The 21,687-nt window shown below is 31.3% G+C and overlaps 2 protein-coding genes, 1 non-coding gene and 1 pseudogene across 3 annotated transcripts; 2 read left to right on the top strand and 2 right to left on the bottom strand.

Annotated features, from left to right (window-relative positions):
* Positions 1-2,350: 2,350 nt before the first annotated feature.
* On the top strand, positions 2,351-3,396 carry LOC124929933 (histone H1-like). The gene is made up of 2 exons (XM_047470314.1): positions 2,351-2,480; positions 2,561-3,396. The coding sequence occupies exons 1-2, from the start codon at positions 2,406-2,408 to the stop codon at positions 3,230-3,232; spliced, it is 747 nt and encodes a 248-aa protein (XP_047326270.1). The 5' UTR covers positions 2,351-2,405; the 3' UTR covers positions 3,233-3,396.
* A 6,283-nt stretch (positions 3,397-9,679) lies between these two features.
* On the bottom strand, positions 9,680-9,785 carry LOC124923072 (annotated as a pseudogene).
* Positions 9,786-12,404: 2,619 nt separating this feature from the next.
* LOC124922849 lies at positions 12,405-12,566 on the bottom strand. Its single transcript, XR_007097902.1, has one exon. It is a non-coding gene; the product is annotated as a U1 spliceosomal RNA (small nuclear RNA).
* Positions 12,567-19,364: 6,798 nt separating this feature from the next.
* Positions 19,365-20,366, top strand: LOC124929890 (histone H1-like). The gene is made up of 2 exons (XM_047470275.1): positions 19,365-19,494; positions 19,575-20,366. Exons 1-2 carry the CDS (start codon positions 19,420-19,422, stop codon positions 20,223-20,225), a joined length of 726 nt encoding a protein of 241 aa, XP_047326231.1. The 5' UTR covers positions 19,365-19,419; the 3' UTR covers positions 20,226-20,366.
* Positions 20,367-21,687: the final 1,321 nt, after the last annotated feature.

Here is a 21,687-nt window from a genome sequence, read left to right as displayed (position 1 = left end):
CGAGAGATTTATTTATATATCTCGGTAACAAATTTGAGTCATTACAAGAGATTTTGGTATATCTCTCGAGAAAAAACCTTCATATTTTAGATCTAAACCCTTTTTCCTAATCACTTTCCGCGCTCACACCCTCTCTTCTCCTGAGCCCTCTACAGACTGAAGACGCCGAGCGATGAATCCGCCCTACGATCGACGACACCCACGACTACCTCCGCCCACGACCGACGTCGCTGCATCTTCGACCTCTCCTTTTCCCACCGTTCTCTTCGTTCTCTTCAACGAATTGCTTCAAGGTTAGTAATTAGTGTATATTTAGGTTAGATTTAGATAATTTTGATTATATATGTTATATTTAGGTTATATATGTTAGATTTAGGTTATAGATGGTCATATCGATCAATATCGAGCGATCGAATTGGAACACGCCAAACATATATGGGATATGTGGCGCTTTGATTTCAGGGATTATATCTGAGTTCATCATGGAGACTAGGCAATCCTCCACGAGACTATGATCCATCCAATTGAGAGTTCGTGTGTAGACACCATTACTTCACACGTAAATTTAAGGTACGGTTTCAAAATTGAAATAAAAACTGATAACACTAGTTCTAAATTCATTTTTATTTTAAATGTAGAGAAATAGTGGTATAAATGTAGAGAACGTGAATAAATTGAAATTTCCGCATTATATGGGCAATAAGCCATTTTCACAAGTGGAGAAAGATTATGTATGTACATTATTTCAAATAACTTAATATAAATAATGTTACTAATTTCATAAGTTATATATTTCAACAGACGGGTGAAATAGGACGAACACCCATTGTTGTTGAAATTTTTAAGAGGACCCGTACACCGAAAGCTATAAAGAAAACTAACCCGATCCCGAACGTACGAGCACAAGAGAAGATTGTAAATTAAATAACTTTAATTGAAATTTTAATAAATTATATATAGCTTATATAAATGAAAATTAATTTTAAATGTGCAGGCGGAGATGGAAGAAGTAAGAAGCAACGAACTAGATATCTCTAACTTTGACTTGACGGAGAAAGTGTTTGGACGCCAACTACATGGAACAATGATTTTCGGTTTTTCTCTCTAGTGTCTAAACCGAGAGATTTATGAAATCTTTCAGGAAACACCAAAATAGATTTATCGAAAGCCACTATACCAACAAATGTCCAGAGTTTCTTAAATTTTCGGTATTAGTGTAATACCGACAGATATAGGGTCATGATTAAGAGATTATACTCTCGGTAATAACTTGTTATTCACTAGTGTAACATTTTTCAATACTCATCCCAAACCCCGTACCAAATTATAAATATATAAACCCAACCATCAGATACCCACGAGTATCGGGTATATGGGTACCCATTGCCATCTCTATATCATTGCATGATTTAAGCGTTATTTACACGTTTGATCTAGTTGCTTGATTGTGGAATAAAATGCCGTAATTCAATTTATGAAATTAATGTTTGGGTAGTCGTTCTTGATCTTCTTCTCAAGATTGACGAACTGAAGAAGCCCCATAATGAGTTAGGTATTAATTTGGGATCAATACCAAGTCAATCCTCGTTGATTTTGAACATGTATTACATTTTTTAAGCTTTCAATTTAATTTCTTTTGTGGTTTAGTTTGACATGATAAATACGTTTTCGATGGTGTATGTGGAGTTGGTACAAGGTAGAAATAGATTGTTTAAAAGAACATGAATTTTTGCATTATTGTCCCATTTATCGTTTTTATTGCCAAATGTTCATCTTTAGTGACTTTCAAATCATATTTTTTAAGCGCAAACTTGCCCGAATTTAAAGGTTTAAAGTGGAATGGATTCCTCTACAAATCTTCTATCCAATTGAATGCTAAGATTGAGATTTGGTGTTGAAATTTACTTTAAGCTCTTCTAAACCTCAACATGATAAGAATAAAACCATGTCATGACACTAATATATTTGACTTAAAATATCTCCCTAACTAGAAACTAATATGACTATTGCGAATATGCATTGGACAGGTAATGAAATATCCAACACACCCAGCTAAATATCACTCAGATCCATTAAGTATAAGTCTAGTTATGGCCATATCAATTAAGCCTAAAAGCACAAATAAAAAGTCCTAAAATCCAAACCAATCTATTGTTCTATATCAAAGCATCATTCCTTGACGCTAATAACCGTAGATTGGGTTTCATCTGACGGTTAGTATTCAAAATACATAAAAAAAAAAAGTGATCCGCGTGCATGAAAATTCAACCAATCAGCTTTCAACTTCTATATATAGGGTGTCACCCTTTACTATTTAAATGATTTATATTTCATAATTATATATAATCTACTTCAAATTGATATCAATTTTTGTCCCTAGAAAAGCTTCAAGTTTATTCTCTGTAATGGCGACCCAAACTTCTTCGGCGGTCAAGGCAAAGAAGATTAAGAATCCTCCGACCCATCCTCGGTATATCGAGGTGAATGTCAATTAACGTTGTTTTGTCGGAATCTGTTTCATATATCTAACTAATCTTTGTTTGAATCGATTTATTTGTAGATGGTTACGGAAGCGATTGTGACATTGAAGGAGAGGAATGGATCGAGTCAGTACGCAATCGCGAAGCACATCGAGGACAAGCAGAAACAACTTCCTTCCAATTTTAAGAAGCTGTTATTGGTTCAACTTAAGAAACTCGTTGCGTCTGGAAAATTGGTGAAGGTGAAGAGTTCGTTCAAGATTCCGGCGGCGGCGGCTCGATCTAAGGTGTCCAAGCCTGTCATCCCTCCGGCTAAGAACTCTGTCAAGCCGGTTGAGAAGAAAAACAAGCTGCCAGTCAAGACTAAGGCTGCCACCACTAAGCCTGCGGCTAAACCAACCCCTAAATCGAAGGTCAATGTTGCTAAATCTGAAGCTAAACCTAAAGCTGCTTCGAAGGCCAAACCTGCAGCTAAGCCCAAACCTGCTGCGGCTAAGCCCAAAGCTGCTGCGGCTAAGCCCAAAGCTGCTGCGGCTAAGCCCAAAGCTGTTGCGGCTAATCCAAAGGAAGCCGTCAAGAAAGCTAAGGTTGTCACTGCCAAGACCTCAACAAGGACATCTCCCGCAGCTTCCCCTGCTCTGAAGCCGGCTCCAAAGAAAGCACCGGTTTTATATTTCCGGCTAAGGTTGTCACTGCCAAAGACAGTTAAGTCGCCGGAGAAGAAAATAGTGACAAGGGCGAGAAAGAATTGAGATGAAAATAGTTCTGTAAATTATTTTTGGATCTTTCGGTCGGTCAGAAACATTATCAAAAGTAGCATACCTAATAACATATATTTCATTTATAATAGTACACAAACAAGACTTTTATTGCTAGTTATGGCCTATAATTGTAAGGAGTAAACAATCTATTCTTTCACAAATTTGATCTCAGGATTCAACGTTTCTCAATGCACTAATTCTTTCGGATTGAATCCACTTTCAACATCTTTGTATTTGAAAATGACGCTAATTCTTGTAAAATTATGTTCGCTAATTCTGGTAAAATTACGTTCACTATCTTGATGTGATAATGAGAAAATAAGGTTGAACATTGTGAGTTTAAGCATTAATTGTCAGAAAATTAAAAGTTGTAGATCTTTATTGTCTTTTATAAAATTAGGGTTTATTTAATTATTAATGGGCTTGGGCCTGTACAAGTAATTTAGTGTTTCTAAGCTAATTATTCCTTTATAATGGTTGTTTGTAAAGTTAATACAAATGACTTAAGAATAGAAATATTTTTTCCTCTTGAACAAATCTTATTGTCTTTCCCAGTTTTTCAAGATTTTCTTTCTTCGTAATCGTTTTTCAAAGATCCAATAGTCAAAAGCCAACAAATACGTGAGGACATAAGTTACTCTAACCAATGATCTTAAAGACCTAAGTTGAATACATGATATTGAGGAATTCAAATTCCTGAAAGCGCTTCCCTCTCAGTCGCTCAAGACGTCGACGTGCGCTCGGAACTGGCTGGCCTCGAGTATGATGAAGGTTTCTAATAACGGTAGTTGTTCCTAAGAGTCAGAAGATAGACAAGTCATCGCATCAAGCTGCTCGCAAAGAATCAATACCAGGGGCTAATAATGACAAGAGATAAAATATTTATAAAAAAATGAAAGGAAGCATCAACACCAAATGGAGAGGCGAACACAGGAACTGCATGAGTGATGATAAGTTTCCACGCTTAGATATGATTGTGCGCTCTACCAGTAAGTTAGACTCCACTCTCGAACTGGAGTAGCTGATACAAATGTTACTTTACAAATTGTGTCTTCTATCTTATTTGTTTCAAAATAAGAACACTTTGGAGAATCAACATTATTGGAAGTTGTAACACATTTTAATATTCTAATATTCTGAATTAAACAATACCAATATTATGTATGCTTACTTGAGTGTAAACAATGCTCACTCTTGTGTTTCCTCTTTTTATGTTATTGTGTCTGCCTAATCTATGTTTTAGTGTGTTATGTTAAGATTCACTTCCAATCTCATACTATAAGTTTTGGTTTTTTACTATTTCACATAGGCATGTCCTAATGACAAACACATCTTTAAAACACCACAATTCTGTAGGAAATGTGATATATTGATGATGATGTTTTCATCTAAGGCTGCAAATGAGCCGAGCCGAGCTTAAGCTTGTTGGAGCTCGAGCTCGACTCGATTAAGTATTTATTAGCTCGACTCGAACTCGAGCTCAAACGAGCTTATAAATTTGAGCTCGAGTTCGACTCGATTATATTACCCAAAAACTCGACTCAAAAGCTTGAACCAAAATTAAATTATATATAATAAATTATTTTTTTTATATGTTTTTTAATATTATATATATTATATACTTTTATTTTAACGTTTTTTTTAATCTTTTTCAATATTATATACAATATATTCATTATTACATTCTTACTAATTACTTTTATTATATATATATATATTAATATTTTAATATTATATATAACATATTAGTTATTATATCCCTAATATTTAATTTTATTATATATAATATATTAATCTTTATTTATCTCTTTCATTATTATTTATAATATATTTTTATTATATATATAATATATTAACATTTTTTTATCATAAATCCCTAATATTGTTTATCAGTTTTTTCTATTCTCAATTAATTGAAAATCAGTGTTTTTTTATATTTATTCAACTCTATCTATATAAACATAAGTTTCTCCTATTACATGAAAAAATTATCTAAAAGCAAAAACAATAACTATAAAATAAGTTAAAACAAATTTAATTACCAATAGATTTTGTAAATTAATGAGATGTGAAGATTGAATAAAGAAGAAGAAAAAGAAGAGTAAAAAAATTGTGAAAACTGAATAAGAAGTATATAAAAACTAAAGAAGAAGAGATAGTGGCGAAAAAGAATAATAACTAAAAAATAAGAAAAAGAAAAAGAAAAATAAAGAAGAAGAGATAAGAGTTATTGAAGAAAAAGAGTAACTTATGAAGAAGATGAAGAGTAACTGATGAACAAGATAAAGAGTAACTTATGAAGAAAAGATATGAAGAGTGATGAAAAGTAACTGAAGAAGAAGAGATGAAGAGTAAAGTAGAATATTGATGAAGAAAATAGATGAAGAGTGATGAAAAGTAACTGAAGAAGAAGAGATGAAGAGTAAAGTAGAATATTGATGAAGAAAATAGATGAAGAGTGACGGTAGAATATGATGAATGAACTAAATAGTAGAAATTAGGGTTTTACTTTAGGGATTATGGGTCTTCATATTGGTCTTTGAAGAGAGAGAGAAATAAAAAATATTGTGTAAAATTTTAATATTAAATAAATAAAAAGTATTTAATTATTTTGAGGCTCAAAAAAGTTCGACAAGCCATCGAGCAAGCTTTATATAGGCTCGAGTTCGACTCGAGTAATAAACGAGTCGGCTCGAGCTCGACTCGAACTTGGTCAAAGTTAAGCTCAAGTCGAGCTTTGACCGAGTAGCTTGCGAACGGCTCACGAGCGGCTTGACTCATTTGCAACCCTATTTTCATCAAGAGATTCATAGTGAAGACATGTGACGTTGTAGAGATGATATTCAAATAATTTGGTTTGAAAATTGTTTGTGATTTTTTTGATATGATAGTTTTCTTTTTCTTCTAATATACTTCTCATTATGATTAACTAATTTGTGAGTTTCATGTTTGTGTAGAAAAATTGGTAGTCTATGATATGGAACAAAATGAAGGTTTTACTTTAGAGGCACTCAATTTCTTAGTGATTGCACATGTAAATAGTTATGATCTTCCATACTTAGGGTCATTTAGGAATAAATTTAGTGGTTTACTTATATTTACTTCTCTTAAATAAAGATGTCATATTCTAATGGTTAATAGCCTGATTGCAAGGTTTGAGAATGAACCTTTAACTATTTATCGGAAGGAAAAACAATTAACAATTATCGATGTTGAATGATCAACTTCAATGATATGAACAACCGTCTCCATCTCTGTTGTGTATATGATACAATGTACATCTAATATTTTATCCTCTCCACCTCATCATATTTACAGTAGGATGTCGCATATATTATTCAACTTCTCATCGAGCAAGAATAGCTGAAAGTGTCTCAACAGGAATATTTGTATAGTTTTTTTTTTTCTGTAGCTTCCTTTACCAAATAGAGGCTTGCACCTAAGATAAATATATAAGAAAATTCCAATTAGTTATTTTTAACAAGTTTTACATCCAAGTTAGTTATAAGTCTTGTTTTTAGTTCAGATTATAGTATTTCTCTCATTTCTCTAAATGTATGGCATAAACGATTTGGTCATGCATTAACTGATACTATCAAATATATCTATCCTTCTGTTTCAATGTCAAAATCTGCATTGAATGAAGTTTTTGAATATGATATTTGTCTGAAAGCTAAACAACATCGACTTTCTTTCCTATCTAACTCTATAAATTGAGTTTTTTATTCGATCTATTCCACGTTGATATATGGAGACGTTATTGGAAAACTTCTATCTTAAATATTAATTTTATACTAACAATTGTCGGCGATTTTCTCAACGTACTTGGAAATTTATGTTGCATTCAAAAACTGAAGTAGTTTCTACTCTTAAAAATTCATTATAAATAAATTCAATTTAACCAAACTATTAAAACAATTCATACTGCATTATATTTTTTACAGTGTCAAATATTTCTAAATTAGTTTGAAATGGTTAATCAAAGAAGTTGTGTTTATCCTCCACAATAAAATGGTACTGTTGAGAGAAATACGAACATCTGTTACAAATAGAGAAAACTCTCATTTTCCCATAAAATTTGAAAAATGATTTATGGTTTATTTATTTTTTAAAATAAAGAAAACTAATATGACACCCTACCGTTATAACCCTCCATTTTCTTATATCATCAATTTTTTTTACCTACTAAAATACTCCGTTGAAAAACATTATCTACTGTTACATAGTACGAATACATATTAATAAATTTGATCTAAGAGTTTCTTATTGTATCTATCTTAGTTTCAATCTTGAACAAAATACATATAAATTGTTCAACGTTGATATTGGTTCAATATTTGTTAGCATAAATATTTTTTATGAACATCTAATTTCACTCGATTGATATTCGAACCAAGGTTCTAGCCAATATAAGGAATCTTTTCCTATCTCTCAATCTGTATTCAAACATCTTTAACACATACTCTCTCGTATTCATTATCTTTTTAAGCAATCATAACATTTTATCCAAGATAGAGTTTGTCAAAACATTGGACTTTCCCTTCATGAATCTCGAATGAACTCATCTAATCCAAAGAGAATGTTGCTTCTTAATAATAAGTAGTGGCCCAAAAATGTTTCACAGTAAGAGCTTTGTTTCATTCAATACAGTTTTTAAATCAATTTCACCCTCTTCTTTTAGCATACAAATGTTTAGATTGTATAGTTTTTGATTTATGTAGTTTCCTTTACCAAATAGAGGAGGCTTATGCCTCCTCATATAAATATATAAGAAAATTCCAATTATATGTCAATATTAGCCAATGAGAACATTTGTGTACTTTTTCTTAGTGAAATTTTACTACCTTTTTCACTTCACGACAAAGTTTTATTTTGTTTGAGTCCGGGTAAACTTTATGTAATTGTTTCTTTACCTTGTTAATTGAGTGAGTCGTGCAGTATTTACAAAAGATATTATAGTAACCGAGAAAAAGATATTTGATTCTAATGATAGAATTCTGGTATTTTATAATAGAGTTTTCTTATTCACGTCCTCAATTTTGAAAATAAACTTATTTTATTTAGTATGACTGATTTGATTTTATTATTACCCAAACACAAAATGAAAGAATCTTAAACATAGTTTTGTTGAGAACATAATTTATATAATAATAAAGAATAAAAAAAAAAAATTAGTATCACTAAGATCTGTTTTTTAATTTTTTTAGAATTTAAAATAAATATTTTTATTTAAAACATTTTGTTGATAAACCGGTTGATAAAAAAGAGTAGACATTAGTATCCAAAAATGTCAAAATTAATTTTAAAGGAATATTACTTTAAAATATAAATGATCTTGCAATTTTTAAAAGATATGATGTATATGTTATCTTTCTAAAACTTTATTTTATTCTGATGAGTAAACATACTATTTTTAAAGTAAAATATGTAAAGATTTGAAAAGAGTCTAGTTGTTATAAACAAATTATGTTCCATTATTAATATTAAAAAATTTAATATCGGTTTTATATTATGTTATAACCAATGTAATAAGAGTCAAGCAAACTTATATTATTTTGTAAATGTCTAATACTTGCTTCGATTAAAATTATCAACCAAAAATTAGCATTTACAATTAATATAAAAAATCTTTTTAGTAAGACATGCATGAATTAATTCAAAATATTTACTGCAATTAGTAATTCTTTTTTTTAGTATTTCTAAAATTTTAGGGAAATAAATTACTGATAAAATGGTTTCATTTAACATTAGAGACAAAGTCTAACTTATTTTTTTTAATTTATAGACCACTCACCATAACTAACAAACGGGGAATATCTTCCTAAGATTACCATAACTTATATTTATACTTTTCTTCTTTTCAAATGTTTTATATTAGAAAGTAATAAAGAGTCAATTGTAAACATTTTCTTTACCAAATGGCCATAAGTGGCAAGGGATGAAAATATATATTATATTAGTTAAAACAGTATATATTGTTCTTGTTATTTTAAGTCAGGGTTGTTTATCATAATGTGGGATTATTTTAATAAGTAAAAAGTTCCCTTCTAAGTTAATGTTATTTTATTTTCACAATCAAAATATGACATACTTTATATTTTCACTTTCACTGTCAAGATGTAACATATACTTCCTTGATGTTGTAATTGATAATTAAGGATCCATGATCTCAACTAATTATTAAATGTATATATTGAGATGCATTTTTTTTTTTAAATATGTAATAAAATTAACCTAGTTAATTATCTTTATGCACTAACCATAACAATGAGGGAAATTTGATAAAATGACCCTAAAAATGTCATTAAATACGTTGGTTTAATTGCGTAAATGACCATTTCAAAATATTCTAACGAAATTACCCGTCGCGTAATGAGAAAGACAGGATCGTTTCGCGAAAAAAAAACCTGTAAAAATTTCATAATGGGCTGATCTTAAGTAAATTATGACGTAGATTCAACCACATGGGCTGATATTAAGTAAGCACCCTTTCTAAGTGCAATGAAAGTCACTGATTGCCCAAAGACCCCGTCCAGGTAAGTAAGTGTTTCAGTAGCCAGGCCCATCTTTTTATATGACGGTGGATTAAAAATCAATTATTATATCTCCCGATGTGGGAAGAAACACCCGTAACAATGCTTCTTATTTCTCACACCGCCATCATGAGATCTGAAGAAACTTTCAAGGAGAGAGTAATGGAGACAAACATTATTGTCATCACATTCGGTAAAGTTTTTTTTTCCTTTTAGATGATAACAACTTGTTTCATTTGTCTTCTCTTAAGAAGTAATTGGTGTTTGTTATAAATTAACTTCAGCAATTCTGATTTTAAGTTCAGTTTTTGCGTTATTACCTGAGAATGAAATTAAGAATAGTTCTAATATAAAAGTTCTTTGAATTTGCAGTCAACTAAATTGTTGTTGGATAATAAACTTATAGTAAGATTTTTTTATGTAGATTCTTATGGACAATTGATTCCCCCACAATGATGAAACTTCTGGAAAAAACTGAAGTGATTCAAAAGAGTTTTAAGGTTTTGTGCAATTGAGAAAACAATAAAATAATGAAATATTAGATTTTAGGAGGTTCAACCCACAATAACAATGCATATATCCACTATGGTCTTTCATTCTATAGAAACCAATGGTTCAAGTAACTATACCTTACAATGTTAATGGGATTTCTGAATGAGTGAAAATATGATGCAATTGTGTGGTTTATGAATTTGTTTTACTAGGAAATTTGTGTTTGCAGAATCTCAACTCTTTAAATTACTTTTCTTACTCTCAAATCCTAAATGGAATAGAGAAGGAAAGAGAAAAGAAAAGGGAAACAAAAGCCCAATGTAGTAGACATGCACCCTGGAACTAGTGAAGTATCTATTTGAAATATACTGCAATTATCAGGTTATAAAACTAAATTTTAGTTGACAAAATTTGAAACTATTTGCAGTATTTCTGCCTTTTGTGAATACTGTCATCACAAAAGGAACCCTTTTCTTAGCCTGGAAGGTAGAAGCAATTGAGAGTTAGTCTTAAAACTTGTAGTTATGGATTGTGTCTCATATAGGACATGAGTTACTTCAAATGCCCACAATGCATGCAGTTAACTGTCACGTATCTTTGGCCTTATAAGAAAGGCTGATAAGATGAGTACTGGACCATTTCTTGGTGAGGCGCGTAGAAAATTACAGTCAGTTTATTAGCGTTGGTAAAGTTACATAACAAGTTCTTAGTTTGAATTTTCGCTTACAAGTTCTTGTTGTTGTTCATAAGAATTTAAAGTACAACACGTCGAAGGGGCTGCTTGCATATCAAATGGTTCCAAGGAACTTCAAATTTGCACTTAATTATGGGTGAATAGATTAAAGGCTACTTATCATTAACTTTTTATTTATAATCTTTCAGATATCGTTGTGACAAATTCTTCCAAGTTTCCAAAGCTTATACACTTAATAGGCTTACTTGAAGAACTCTCCAGAAACCGAACTCAACAAGAGATAAACTTTTGAATCTAGATTTGTGTTTTGCTGTAAATTGTGTGAGAATGCAACTTAGTGATCTAATATTGTGTCAGTTACTCATCTGACTTAAATTTTCTCAATAAGAGATTGAGTTTGTTTGAATATGTTTTAATGGAACCAATTATATTTATTTTTCTATTATTTTTTTTTCTTATTGGAATAATATAGATATTTGTTAAGGTTTTTGTTTTCCGAGTATTTTTTTGTTTTATTTTTATAATTTGTTTAGAGAAACATATTATAAATGGGAGATTAAGAGATAAAAAACTGTAATATATAACTAAATGTTGTTATTAGCAACAGATAAAAGGTATAGCAAAAATAATTGTAATTTATTTTTACAAGCACAACAGATTAAAGGTCAGAGAAAACATAAAACTCTATAACAACAAAAGTTAGGATTTTTTAAACCAATTCCTGCTAATGACTTAAATAGTTTTGATAAATTTAATTGCTTCTACAAAGATTGTTGCGACATTAAAATATTATATTTAAAATAAGATGAAGAGTAGGTAGGTAGGTGGTGTGGGTTTTATGTGATTGTGAGAGTTTATTTAATACATCATTCATCCTAATATGTTATTCTTCAAAATTAAACAAGATAAATAAATACTTAATTGACTTAATTACCTAGATATACTTATAACTCTTCTAGTTTCCCTCAGCCAATCCATGATGTGTGCCTTAGTCTAGCAAATGAAGGTAATTGGATCCTCTAGTTGCAATGAGAACCACCATTAAGTAAATACTAGATATTAAAGTTAAAAATTGCAATAAAAGTATAAAAAATATATTTCTAACTCATAAAATATACAAACTCATTATTATATTACTTCTAATCTAAATTGATTGAATAAAGAATAAATAGAAAATTACATTGATATAATTTTGTAATAATTTCCAGAATTAATATTTTTAATGAACCTCTATTATATTTTAGAAGATTGAGTAAAAATTATTTAATTTCCTTTAAATGTAACAACAGATTAAATTGTTATGAAAATTATTGTGTTTAATTTAATATATAAAATAAACATAAAAATGTATTGTTCAATAATATATTTTAATATATTTTAGAAATATATTTTAGAAATATTTTAACATTATTAAAAGAGAGAAACTTGAAGAACTTAAAGAATGGTAGGGGCCGCGCGAACGCAGGCCCCCTCAGCAACAAATTATGACGTAGATTCAACCACAATGGGCTGATCTTAAGTAAGCACCCTTTCTATGTGCAATGAAAGTCACTGACCTAGGCCATGAACCTTCTTGATCGCCCAAAGACCCCGTCCAGGTAAGTAAGTAATTCTCTAGCCAGGCCCATTAATTTATATTACGGTGCATTACGAACAGTTCTTTTATCTCTCGATGTGGGAACAAAATACCGTAATAATGCTTCTTGTTTCTCACATCTCCATCACGAGATTAGAAGAAGGGAGAAAAAGCTATGACGTTGCTGCTGGTTCTTCAATTTGGTGGTTCAGAAGCTTTTGAGGAGACAGAGATTATTGTCATTACGTCGGTAAAGATTTTTTACTTTCTTTGAGAAGATAACAAGATAAAGGGTTCTTTCACTTGTCTTTTTCTAATAAGTAAATTAAGATTAATTACTCTTTGAATTTGCAGTCAACAAGACTGTTGTTGGATAATAAACTTATAGTACTAGGATTGTTTGCTGAACGATTCTTATGGACAGTCAATTCCCCCACAAAGATGAAACTTCCGGAAAAACCTGAAGTGATTCAGAAAAGGTTTAAGGTTTTGTGCAATTGGGAATACAATAAAAGAATGAATATTAGATTTGCAGGAGGTTCAACCCACAATAACAATGCATATATCCACCTTGGTCTTTCATTCTATAGAATCCAATGGTTCAAGTAACTCTACCTTACAATGTTCATGGGATTTCTAAATGAGTGAAAATATGATGCAATTGTATGGTTTCTGTTTGCAGAATCTCAACTCTTTAAATTACTTTTCTTACTCTCAAATCCTAAATGGAATAGAGAAGGAAAGGGAAAAGAAAAGGGAGACAAAAGCCCAATGTAGTAGACATACACCCTAGAACTGGTGATGTATCTATTTGACAGATACTGCAATTATCAGGTACTAAAACTAAACTTTAGTTGAGGAAATTTGAAACTATTTGACTAAGTATTCCTGCATTTTGACTAAGTAACAATGCATATATCCACCTTGGTCTTTCATTCTATAGAATCCAATGGTTCTTGTAAGGTTCATGGGATTTCTTAATGAGTGAAGGTTCATGGGATTTCTTAATGAGTGAAAATATTTGTAATAATTTATTTCAATTATATCAAAAAAAAAATCTATAAAAAAATTATAATAAATATGAGATTTGATAACTTCACACAATATTACAAAAATGGAATAAACGATAGAACAATTATAAAAAATTTCAAACTTATATATTCAATATATATATATATAATGTCTAACAATTATTATACTATAAAATTGTGAAACACAATGGTAAAGTATGTAATAAAATTTAAATGATTATTAATTTTTTATAATTCACGTGTAAAGATGTAAATTAAAAAAATGGAACTTATGTGTTAATTTTTTAAATAACAAAATTTAATTAAGATAAAATATATGTTTATTGTATTTGATTAAATATTTTTAAACTATTGAATATAGAAATCATTAATATATTATGAGGAGTGATAGGGGGAGGGAATTTGAGGGAGGAAATGGGGAGAGAATGATGTGTCACTACATCACTGGTTGGAAAAAAGATAAAAGGTGAGAAGAGAGAGGCATTTTGTTGTTTTTTTGGCTAATCAAATTGTGCCACATCATTCTCTCCATCAAATTCCCTTTCCCAATCATTTCTCATATATTATATATATAGTATGATTCAATTTTTTTTTATGAAAATTTTAATTTTTTTTAATTTTATGACTTAATTATTTTACTTATATATTTGTCCATTTGTCCGTTTGCATCGCACGAAAATCCTGCTATTTTTTATAAAAATGTTTAACAAAAAAAAATAACCACCTAGAAACCACGTTAGAGGGATAAACAAACAAAATCAACCAAAAAAATCACAATTATTACCAATTTATCAATAAGGTAAACAAATTTAGTAAAGTTAGTAAAGAGATATTTGATTTAAATAATAACTTCCAAAAACAACTTAGATTTTTGAAAATTATCCGTATACGACAAAATAATTAAATGTTACATCATTAATAGAAAAATCAATCTCAATATTATCCGTATACGACAAAATAATTAAGAAGTCAATTTTATCCCGATTAATGAAAAAATAATTAAGAAGTAATTTTTATCCTGATAAATGACAAAATCTCCGCATTCCTCGGAACTAATAATATCTTCTAAAGGGATAGGAGTTTCTTTTCACTTGTTATTTAGAGTCTTCTAATGAATAAACAAATAAATATTTTAATCAAATTATGAACAAGCCTTATTTTGATTTTGATGAAAATAAAAGATATGGTTAAACTTTACACAAGAATAATTTGTGAGAATTAAATAATTACTTTTAAAAGATATAACTTTAATAAATATATAATATTATTATACAAAATTCATAATATACTTGAATCAGCTAGTTAGATGTCTAACACTAAAATGACAGTTATATATATATATATATAATTAATGATGCTTAATTTTTAAAGTGTCCGGATTGTCGGGTCGAGAACTGTGGTTAATCTAGATATATATGTTAGAGTAATGGATACTTGTGGTTAATCTAGATATATATGTTAGAGTAAATGGATACTTAGGTCGGATTGTGGGTTGACCTGCCCATAAACTTAAAATGGTTAAAAATAAAATTAAAACTTTTATATGTATATTTCGAACTTGCAACCTAATAATGTAAATACAACATTTTTACCAACTAGGCTAATAACATATTATATTTTAAATTCAACACCAAATTAGATGACCGCGGGACATTTTAACAATATAAGTTCAAATTTTTAACTATACTAATCTATATATATATATAATGATGCTTAATTTTTAAAGTGTCCAGATTGTCGGGTCGAGATTTGTGGTTAATTTGGATATATATGTGAGAGTAAATAGATACTTGGGTTGGATTGTGGGTTGAACCACCCATAAACTTAAAACGGTTAAAAAAATGAAAAATGCTATGTATGTTTTGAACTTGCAACCTAACAAAATAAGTACAACCCTTTAACCAACTAGGCTAACATTTGTGATTGTGATTGATTGGGGAATGTGCATGAAATTTGTGAGAATTTGTGGTCGATGGGATGACATTTGTGAGCCTCTACATAAATGCGTGTGTGAAGGGAGGTAATCTATATATAAATAATTAAGAGTGATATCTACCGAGTTTCTACACATTTTATATGAATTTCTCATCAAATTCTCATGGTACAATTGTCTCCCTTTCTCATTGGGTCTTTCTTAAATTAATTATCCTTTCTCCTTAGGTATAGGAAGTACCAAAAGAGGAGGATGGCGACGACAACGGAAGAGAGACCCAAATGAAAAGATTCGATCTTGTTTTGAAGAAAAATGGGAAGCGAAGAAAAACGAGAATTCGAAATCAAGAGGAAGCCAATAATTCTTTGCCTCCGTGGATTTAGAAAAGTGTTTTTAAAAATTAAAAATTAGTTTTCTATTTTTACACATTTTATATGAATTTCTCATCAAATTCTCACGGTATTTACCAAATTCTCGCGTACAATCATCTCTCATTTTTTTAGGTCTAGGTTTTTTTAAATCGATTATCCTTTCTCCTTAAGTAATAGGTAGCACGAGAAGAGGAGATGTGACGGAGGAGGGAGACGACAACGCAACAGAGGAGGGCGACAACGACGCAACGGAGGAGGGCGACGACTAAGCAAGAGAGACCTAGAGAAAAAAATTCGATCTTGATTCGAAAAAAATGGGAAGCGAAGGAAGACGAGGATTCGAAATCTAGAGGAAGCCCAGTATTCTATGCCTTTGTGAATTTAGAAAAAATATTAAAAATTAATTTAAATTTTTTAACACATTTTACATGAATTTCTCATCAAATTTTAACGGTATTTATCAAACTTTTGCGGTACAAACGTCTCTCTTTTCTCCTTAGCCCTAGGTTTTTTTTAAATTGACTCTCCTTTTTCCTTTGTTATAGGTATCACAAAAAGAGGAGGCGGACGACGAAAATGACGCGACGGAGGAGGCGACAACGACGCAAGAGAGACCTAGAGGAAATATTCTAACTTGATTTGAAGAAAAATGGGAAGCGAAAGAAGACGAGGAATTGAAATCAAGTGCAAGCACCAATTAGAATAATAACAAATTAAGAAGTCGAATACCGAAAGATTTCTAAACATCTTTCGGTATTGAATGAGAATTGGTGTTTTACTCCTAACTAAGATAATCAAGTGTGTGTTATTTTTTAATTATAGGAATTGTTTTTAATTTTATAAGTATATATGATTGTGTTTTGATTATATAAAGAAGTGTATATGTATGTTTGTTTGTGTTTGATGTTATTTATGATTTGTCTAGAGTTTGATTATAAGGATGTGTAGATATTATGTATAATTTTAAACTAGATGAATGTGTTAAATGTTTTAAAGGAAAAAAATTGAGGCATACCGAGATATATGAAATAATTTCTCGATAATTGGGGTCAAAACTGAGAGACTTGTGTATATCCCTCGGTAACATTTAAGGTCAATACCGAGAGATATACACAAATCTCTAGTTTCATATACTATAAATACCGAGAGATTTATTTATATATCTCGGTAACAAATTTGAGTCATTACAAGAGATTTTGGTATATCTCTCGAGAAAAAACCTTCATATTTTAGATCTAAACCCTTTTTCCTAATCACTTTCCGCGCTCACACCCTCTCTTCTCCTGAGCCCTCTACAGACTGAAGACGCCGAGCGATGAATCCGCCCTACGATCGACGACACCCACGACTACCTCCGCCCACGACCGACGTCGCTGCATCTTCGACCTCTCCTTTTCCCACCGTCCTCTTCGTTCTCTTCAACGAATTGCTTCAAGGTTAGTAATTAGTGTATATTTAGGTTAGATTTAGATAATTTTGATTATATATGTTATATTTAGGTTATATATGTTAGATTTAGGTTATAGATGGTCATATCGATCAATATCGAGCGATCGAATTGGAACACGCCAAACATATATGGGATATGTGGCGCTTTGATTTCAGGGATTATATCTGAGTTCATCATGGAGACTAGGCAATCCTCCACGAGACTATGATCCATCCAATTGAGAGTTCGTGTGTAGACACCATTACTTCACACATAAATTTAAGGTACGGTTTCAAAATTGAAATAAAAACTGATAACACTAGTTCTAAATTCATTTTTATTTTAAATGTAGAGAAATAGTGGTATAAATGTAGAGAACGTGAATAAATTGAAATTTCCGCATTATATGGGCAATAAGCCATTTTCACAAGTGGAGAAAGATTATGTATGTACATTATTTCAAATAACTTAATATAAATAATGTTACTAATTTCATAAGTTATATATTTCAACAGACGGGTGAAATAGGACGAACACCCATTGTTGTTGAAATTTTTAAGAGGACCCGTACACCGAAAGCTATAAAGAAAACTAACCCGATCCCGAACGTACAAGCACAAGAGAAGATTGTAAGTTAAATAACTTTAATTGAAATTTTAATAAATTATATATAGCTTATATAAATGAAAATTAATTTTAAATGTGCAGGCGGAGATGGAAGAAGTAAGAAGCAACGAACTAGATATCTCTAACTTTGACTTGACGGAGAAAGTGTTTGGACGCCAACTACATGGAACAATGATTTTCGGTTTTTCTCTCTAGTGTCTAAACCAAGAGATTTATGAAATCTTTCAGGAAACACCAAAATAGATTTACCGAAAGCCACTATACCAACAAATGTCCAGAGTTTCTTAAATTTTCGGTATTAGTGTAATACCGACAGATATAGGGTCATGATTAAGAGATTATACTCTCGGTAATAACTTGTTATTCACTAGTGTAACATTTTTCAATACTCATCCCAAACCCCGTACCAAATTATAAATATATAAACCCAACCATCAGATACCCACGAGTATCGGGTATATGGGTACCCATTGCCATCTCTATATCATTGCATGATTTAAGCGTTATTTACACGTTTGATCTAGTTGCTTGATTGTGGAATAAAATGCCGTAATTCAATTTATGAAATTAATGTTTGGGTAGTCGTTCTTGATCTTCTTCTCAAGATTGACGAACTGAAGAAGCCCCATAATGAGTTAGGTATTAATTTGGGATCAATACCAAGTCAATCCTCGTTGATTTTGAACATGTATTACATTTTTTAAGCTTTCAATTTAATTTCTTTTGTGGTTTAGTTTGACATGATAAATACGTTTTCGATGGTGTATGTGAAGTTGGTACAAGGTAGAAATAGATTGGTTTAAAAGAACATGAATTTTTGCATTATTGTCCCATTTATCGTTTTTATTGCCAAATGTTCATCTTTATTGACTTTCAAATCATATTTTTTAAGCGCAAACTTACCCGAATTTAAAGGTTTAAAGTGGAATGGATTCCTCTACAAATCTTCTATCCAATTGAATGCTAAGATTGAGATTTGGTGTTGAAATTTACTTTAAGCTCTTCTAAACCTCAACATGATAAGAATAAAACCATGTCATGACACTAATATATTTGACTTAAAATATCTCCCTAACTAGAAACTAATATGACTATTGCGAATATGCATTGGACAGGTAATGAAATATCCAACACACCCAGCTAAATATCACTCAGATCCATTAAGTATAAGTCTAGTTATGGCCATATCAATTAAGCCTAAAAGCACAAATAAAAAGTCCTAAAATCCAAACCAATCTATTGTTCTATATCAAAGCATCATTCCTTGACGCTAATAACCGTAGATTGGGTTTCATCTGACGGTTAGTATTCAAAATACATAAAAAAAAAAGTGATCCGCGTGCATGAAAATTCAACCAATCAGCTTTCAACTTCTATATATAGGGTGTCACCCTTTACTATTTAAATGATTTATATTTCATAATTATATATAATCTACTTCAAATTGATATCAATTTTTGTCCCTAGAAAAGCTTCAAGTTTATTCTCTGTAATGGCGACCCAAACTTCTTCGGCGGTCAAGGCAAAGAAGATTAAGAATCCTCCGACCCATCCTCGGTATATCGAGGTGAATGTCAATTAACGTTGTTTTGTCGGAATCTGTTTCATATATCTAACTAATCTTTGTTTGAATCGATTTATTTGTAGATGGTTACGGAAGCGATTGTGACATTGAAGGAGAGGAATGGATCGAGTCAGTACGCAATCGCGAAGCACATCGAGGACAAGCAGAAACAACTTCCTTCCAATTTTAAGAAGCTGTTATTGGTTCAACTTAAGAAACTCGTTGCGTCTGGAAAATTGGTGAAGGTGAAGAGTTCGTTCAAGATTCCGGCGGCGGCGGCTCGATCTAAGGTGTCCAAGACTGTCATCCCTCCGACTAAGAACTCTGTCAAGCCGGTTGAGAAGAAAAACAAGCTGCCAGTCAAGACTAAGGCTGCCACCACTAAGCCTGCGGCTAAACCAACCCCTAAATCGAAGGTCACTGTTGCTAAATCTGAAGCTAAACCTAAAGCTGCTTCGAAGGCCAAACCTGCAGCTAAGCCCAAAGCTGCTGCGGCTAAGCCCAAAGCTGCTGCGGCTAAGCCCAAAGCTGTTGCGGCTAATCCAAAGGAAGCCGTCAAGAAAGCTAAGGTTGTCACTGCCAAGACATCTACAAAGACATCTCCCGCAGCTTCCCCTGCTCTGAAGCCGGCTCCAAAGAAAGCACCGGTTTTATATTTCCGGCTAAGGTTGTCACTGCCAAAGACAGTTAAGTCGCCGGAGAAGAAAATAGTGACAAGGGCGAGAAAGAATTGAGATGAAAATAGTTCTGTAAATTATTTTTGGATCTTTCGGTCGGTCAGAAACATTATCAAAAGTAGCATACCTAATAACATATATTTCATTTATAATAGTACACAAACAAGACTTTTATTGCTAGTTATGGCCTATAATTGTAAGGAGTAAACAATCTATTCTTTCACAAATTTGATCTCAGGATTCAACGTTTCTCAATGCACTAATTCTTTCGGATTGAATCCACTTTCAACGTCTTTGTATTTGAAAATGACGCTAATTCTTGTAAAATTATGTTCGCTAATTCTGGTAAAATTACGTTCACTATCTTGATGTGATAATGAGAAAATAAGGTTGAACATTGTGAGTTTAAGCATTAATTGTCAGAAAATTAAAAGTTGTAGATTTTTATTGTCTTTTATAAAATTAGGGTTTATTTAATTATTAATGGGCTTGGGCCTGTACAAGTAATTTAGTGTTTCTAAGCTAATTATTCCTTTATAATGGTTGTTTGTAAAGTTAATACAAATGACTTAAGAATAGAAATATTTTTTCCTCTTGAACAAATCTTATTGTCTTTCCAAGTTTTTCAAGATTTTCTTTCTTCGTAATCGTTTTTCAAAGATCCAATAGTCAAAAGCCAACAAATACGTGAGGACATAAGTTACTCTAACCAATGATCTTGAAGACCTAAGTTGAATACATGATATTGAGGAATTCAAATTCCTGAAAGCGCTTCCCTCTCAGTCGCTCAAGACGTCGACGTGCGCTCGGAACTGGCTGGCCTCGAGTATGATGAAGGTTTCTAATAACGGTAGCTGGTCCCAAGAGTCAGAAGATAGACAAGACATCGCATCAAGCTGATCGCAAAGAATCAATACCAGGGACTAATAATGACAAGAGATAGAATAATCATAAAAAAATGAAAGGAAGCATCAGCGCCAAATGGAGAGGCGAACACAGGAACTGCATGAGTGATGATAAGTTTCCACGCTTAGATATGATTGTGCGCTCTACCAGTAAGTTAGACTCCACTCTCGAACTGGAGTAGTTGATACAAATGTTACTTTACAAACTGTGTCTTCTATCTTATTTGTTTCAAAATAAGAACACTTTGGAGAGTCAACATTATTGGAAGTTGTAACACATTTTAATATTCTGAATTAAACAATACTAGTCAATATTATGTATGCTTACTTGAGTGTAAACAATGCTCACTCTTGTGTTTCCTCTTTTTATGTTATTGTGTTTGCCTAATCTATGTTTTAGTGTGTTATGTTAAGATTCACTTCCAATCTCATTCTATAAGTTTTGGTTTTTTACTATTTCACATAGGCATGTCCTAATGACAAACACATCTTTAAAACACCACAATTCTGTAAGAAATGTGATATACTGATGATGATGTTTTCATCTAAGGCTGCAAATGAGCCGAGCCGAGCTTAAGCTTGTTGGAGCTCGAGCTCGACTCGATTAAGTATTT

Source organism: Impatiens glandulifera, chromosome 1 (assembly GCF_907164915.1).
Source record: "Impatiens glandulifera chromosome 1, dImpGla2.1, whole genome shotgun sequence".
NCBI classification, from domain to species: domain Eukaryota; kingdom Viridiplantae; phylum Streptophyta; class Magnoliopsida; order Ericales; family Balsaminaceae; genus Impatiens; species Impatiens glandulifera.
Note: the sequence above shows the minus strand (reverse complement) of the source record. Positions and strands in the feature narration are given on the sequence as shown.

Excerpts from the sequence above, each read along its gene's own strand:
- LOC124929933 (XM_047470314.1), top strand. The coding sequence starts at position 2,406 with ATGGCGACCCAAACTTCTTCGGCGGTCAAGGCAAAGAAGATTAAGAAT. Across the intron at positions 2,481-2,560 it reads CCCATCCTCGGTATATCGAG|ATGGTTACGGAAGCGATTGT; the intron begins GTGAATGTCAAT and ends ATTTATTTGTAG.
- LOC124929890 (XM_047470275.1), top strand. The coding sequence starts at position 19,420 with ATGGCGACCCAAACTTCTTCGGCGGTCAAGGCAAAGAAGATTAAGAAT. Across the intron at positions 19,495-19,574 it reads CCCATCCTCGGTATATCGAG|ATGGTTACGGAAGCGATTGT; the intron begins GTGAATGTCAAT and ends ATTTATTTGTAG.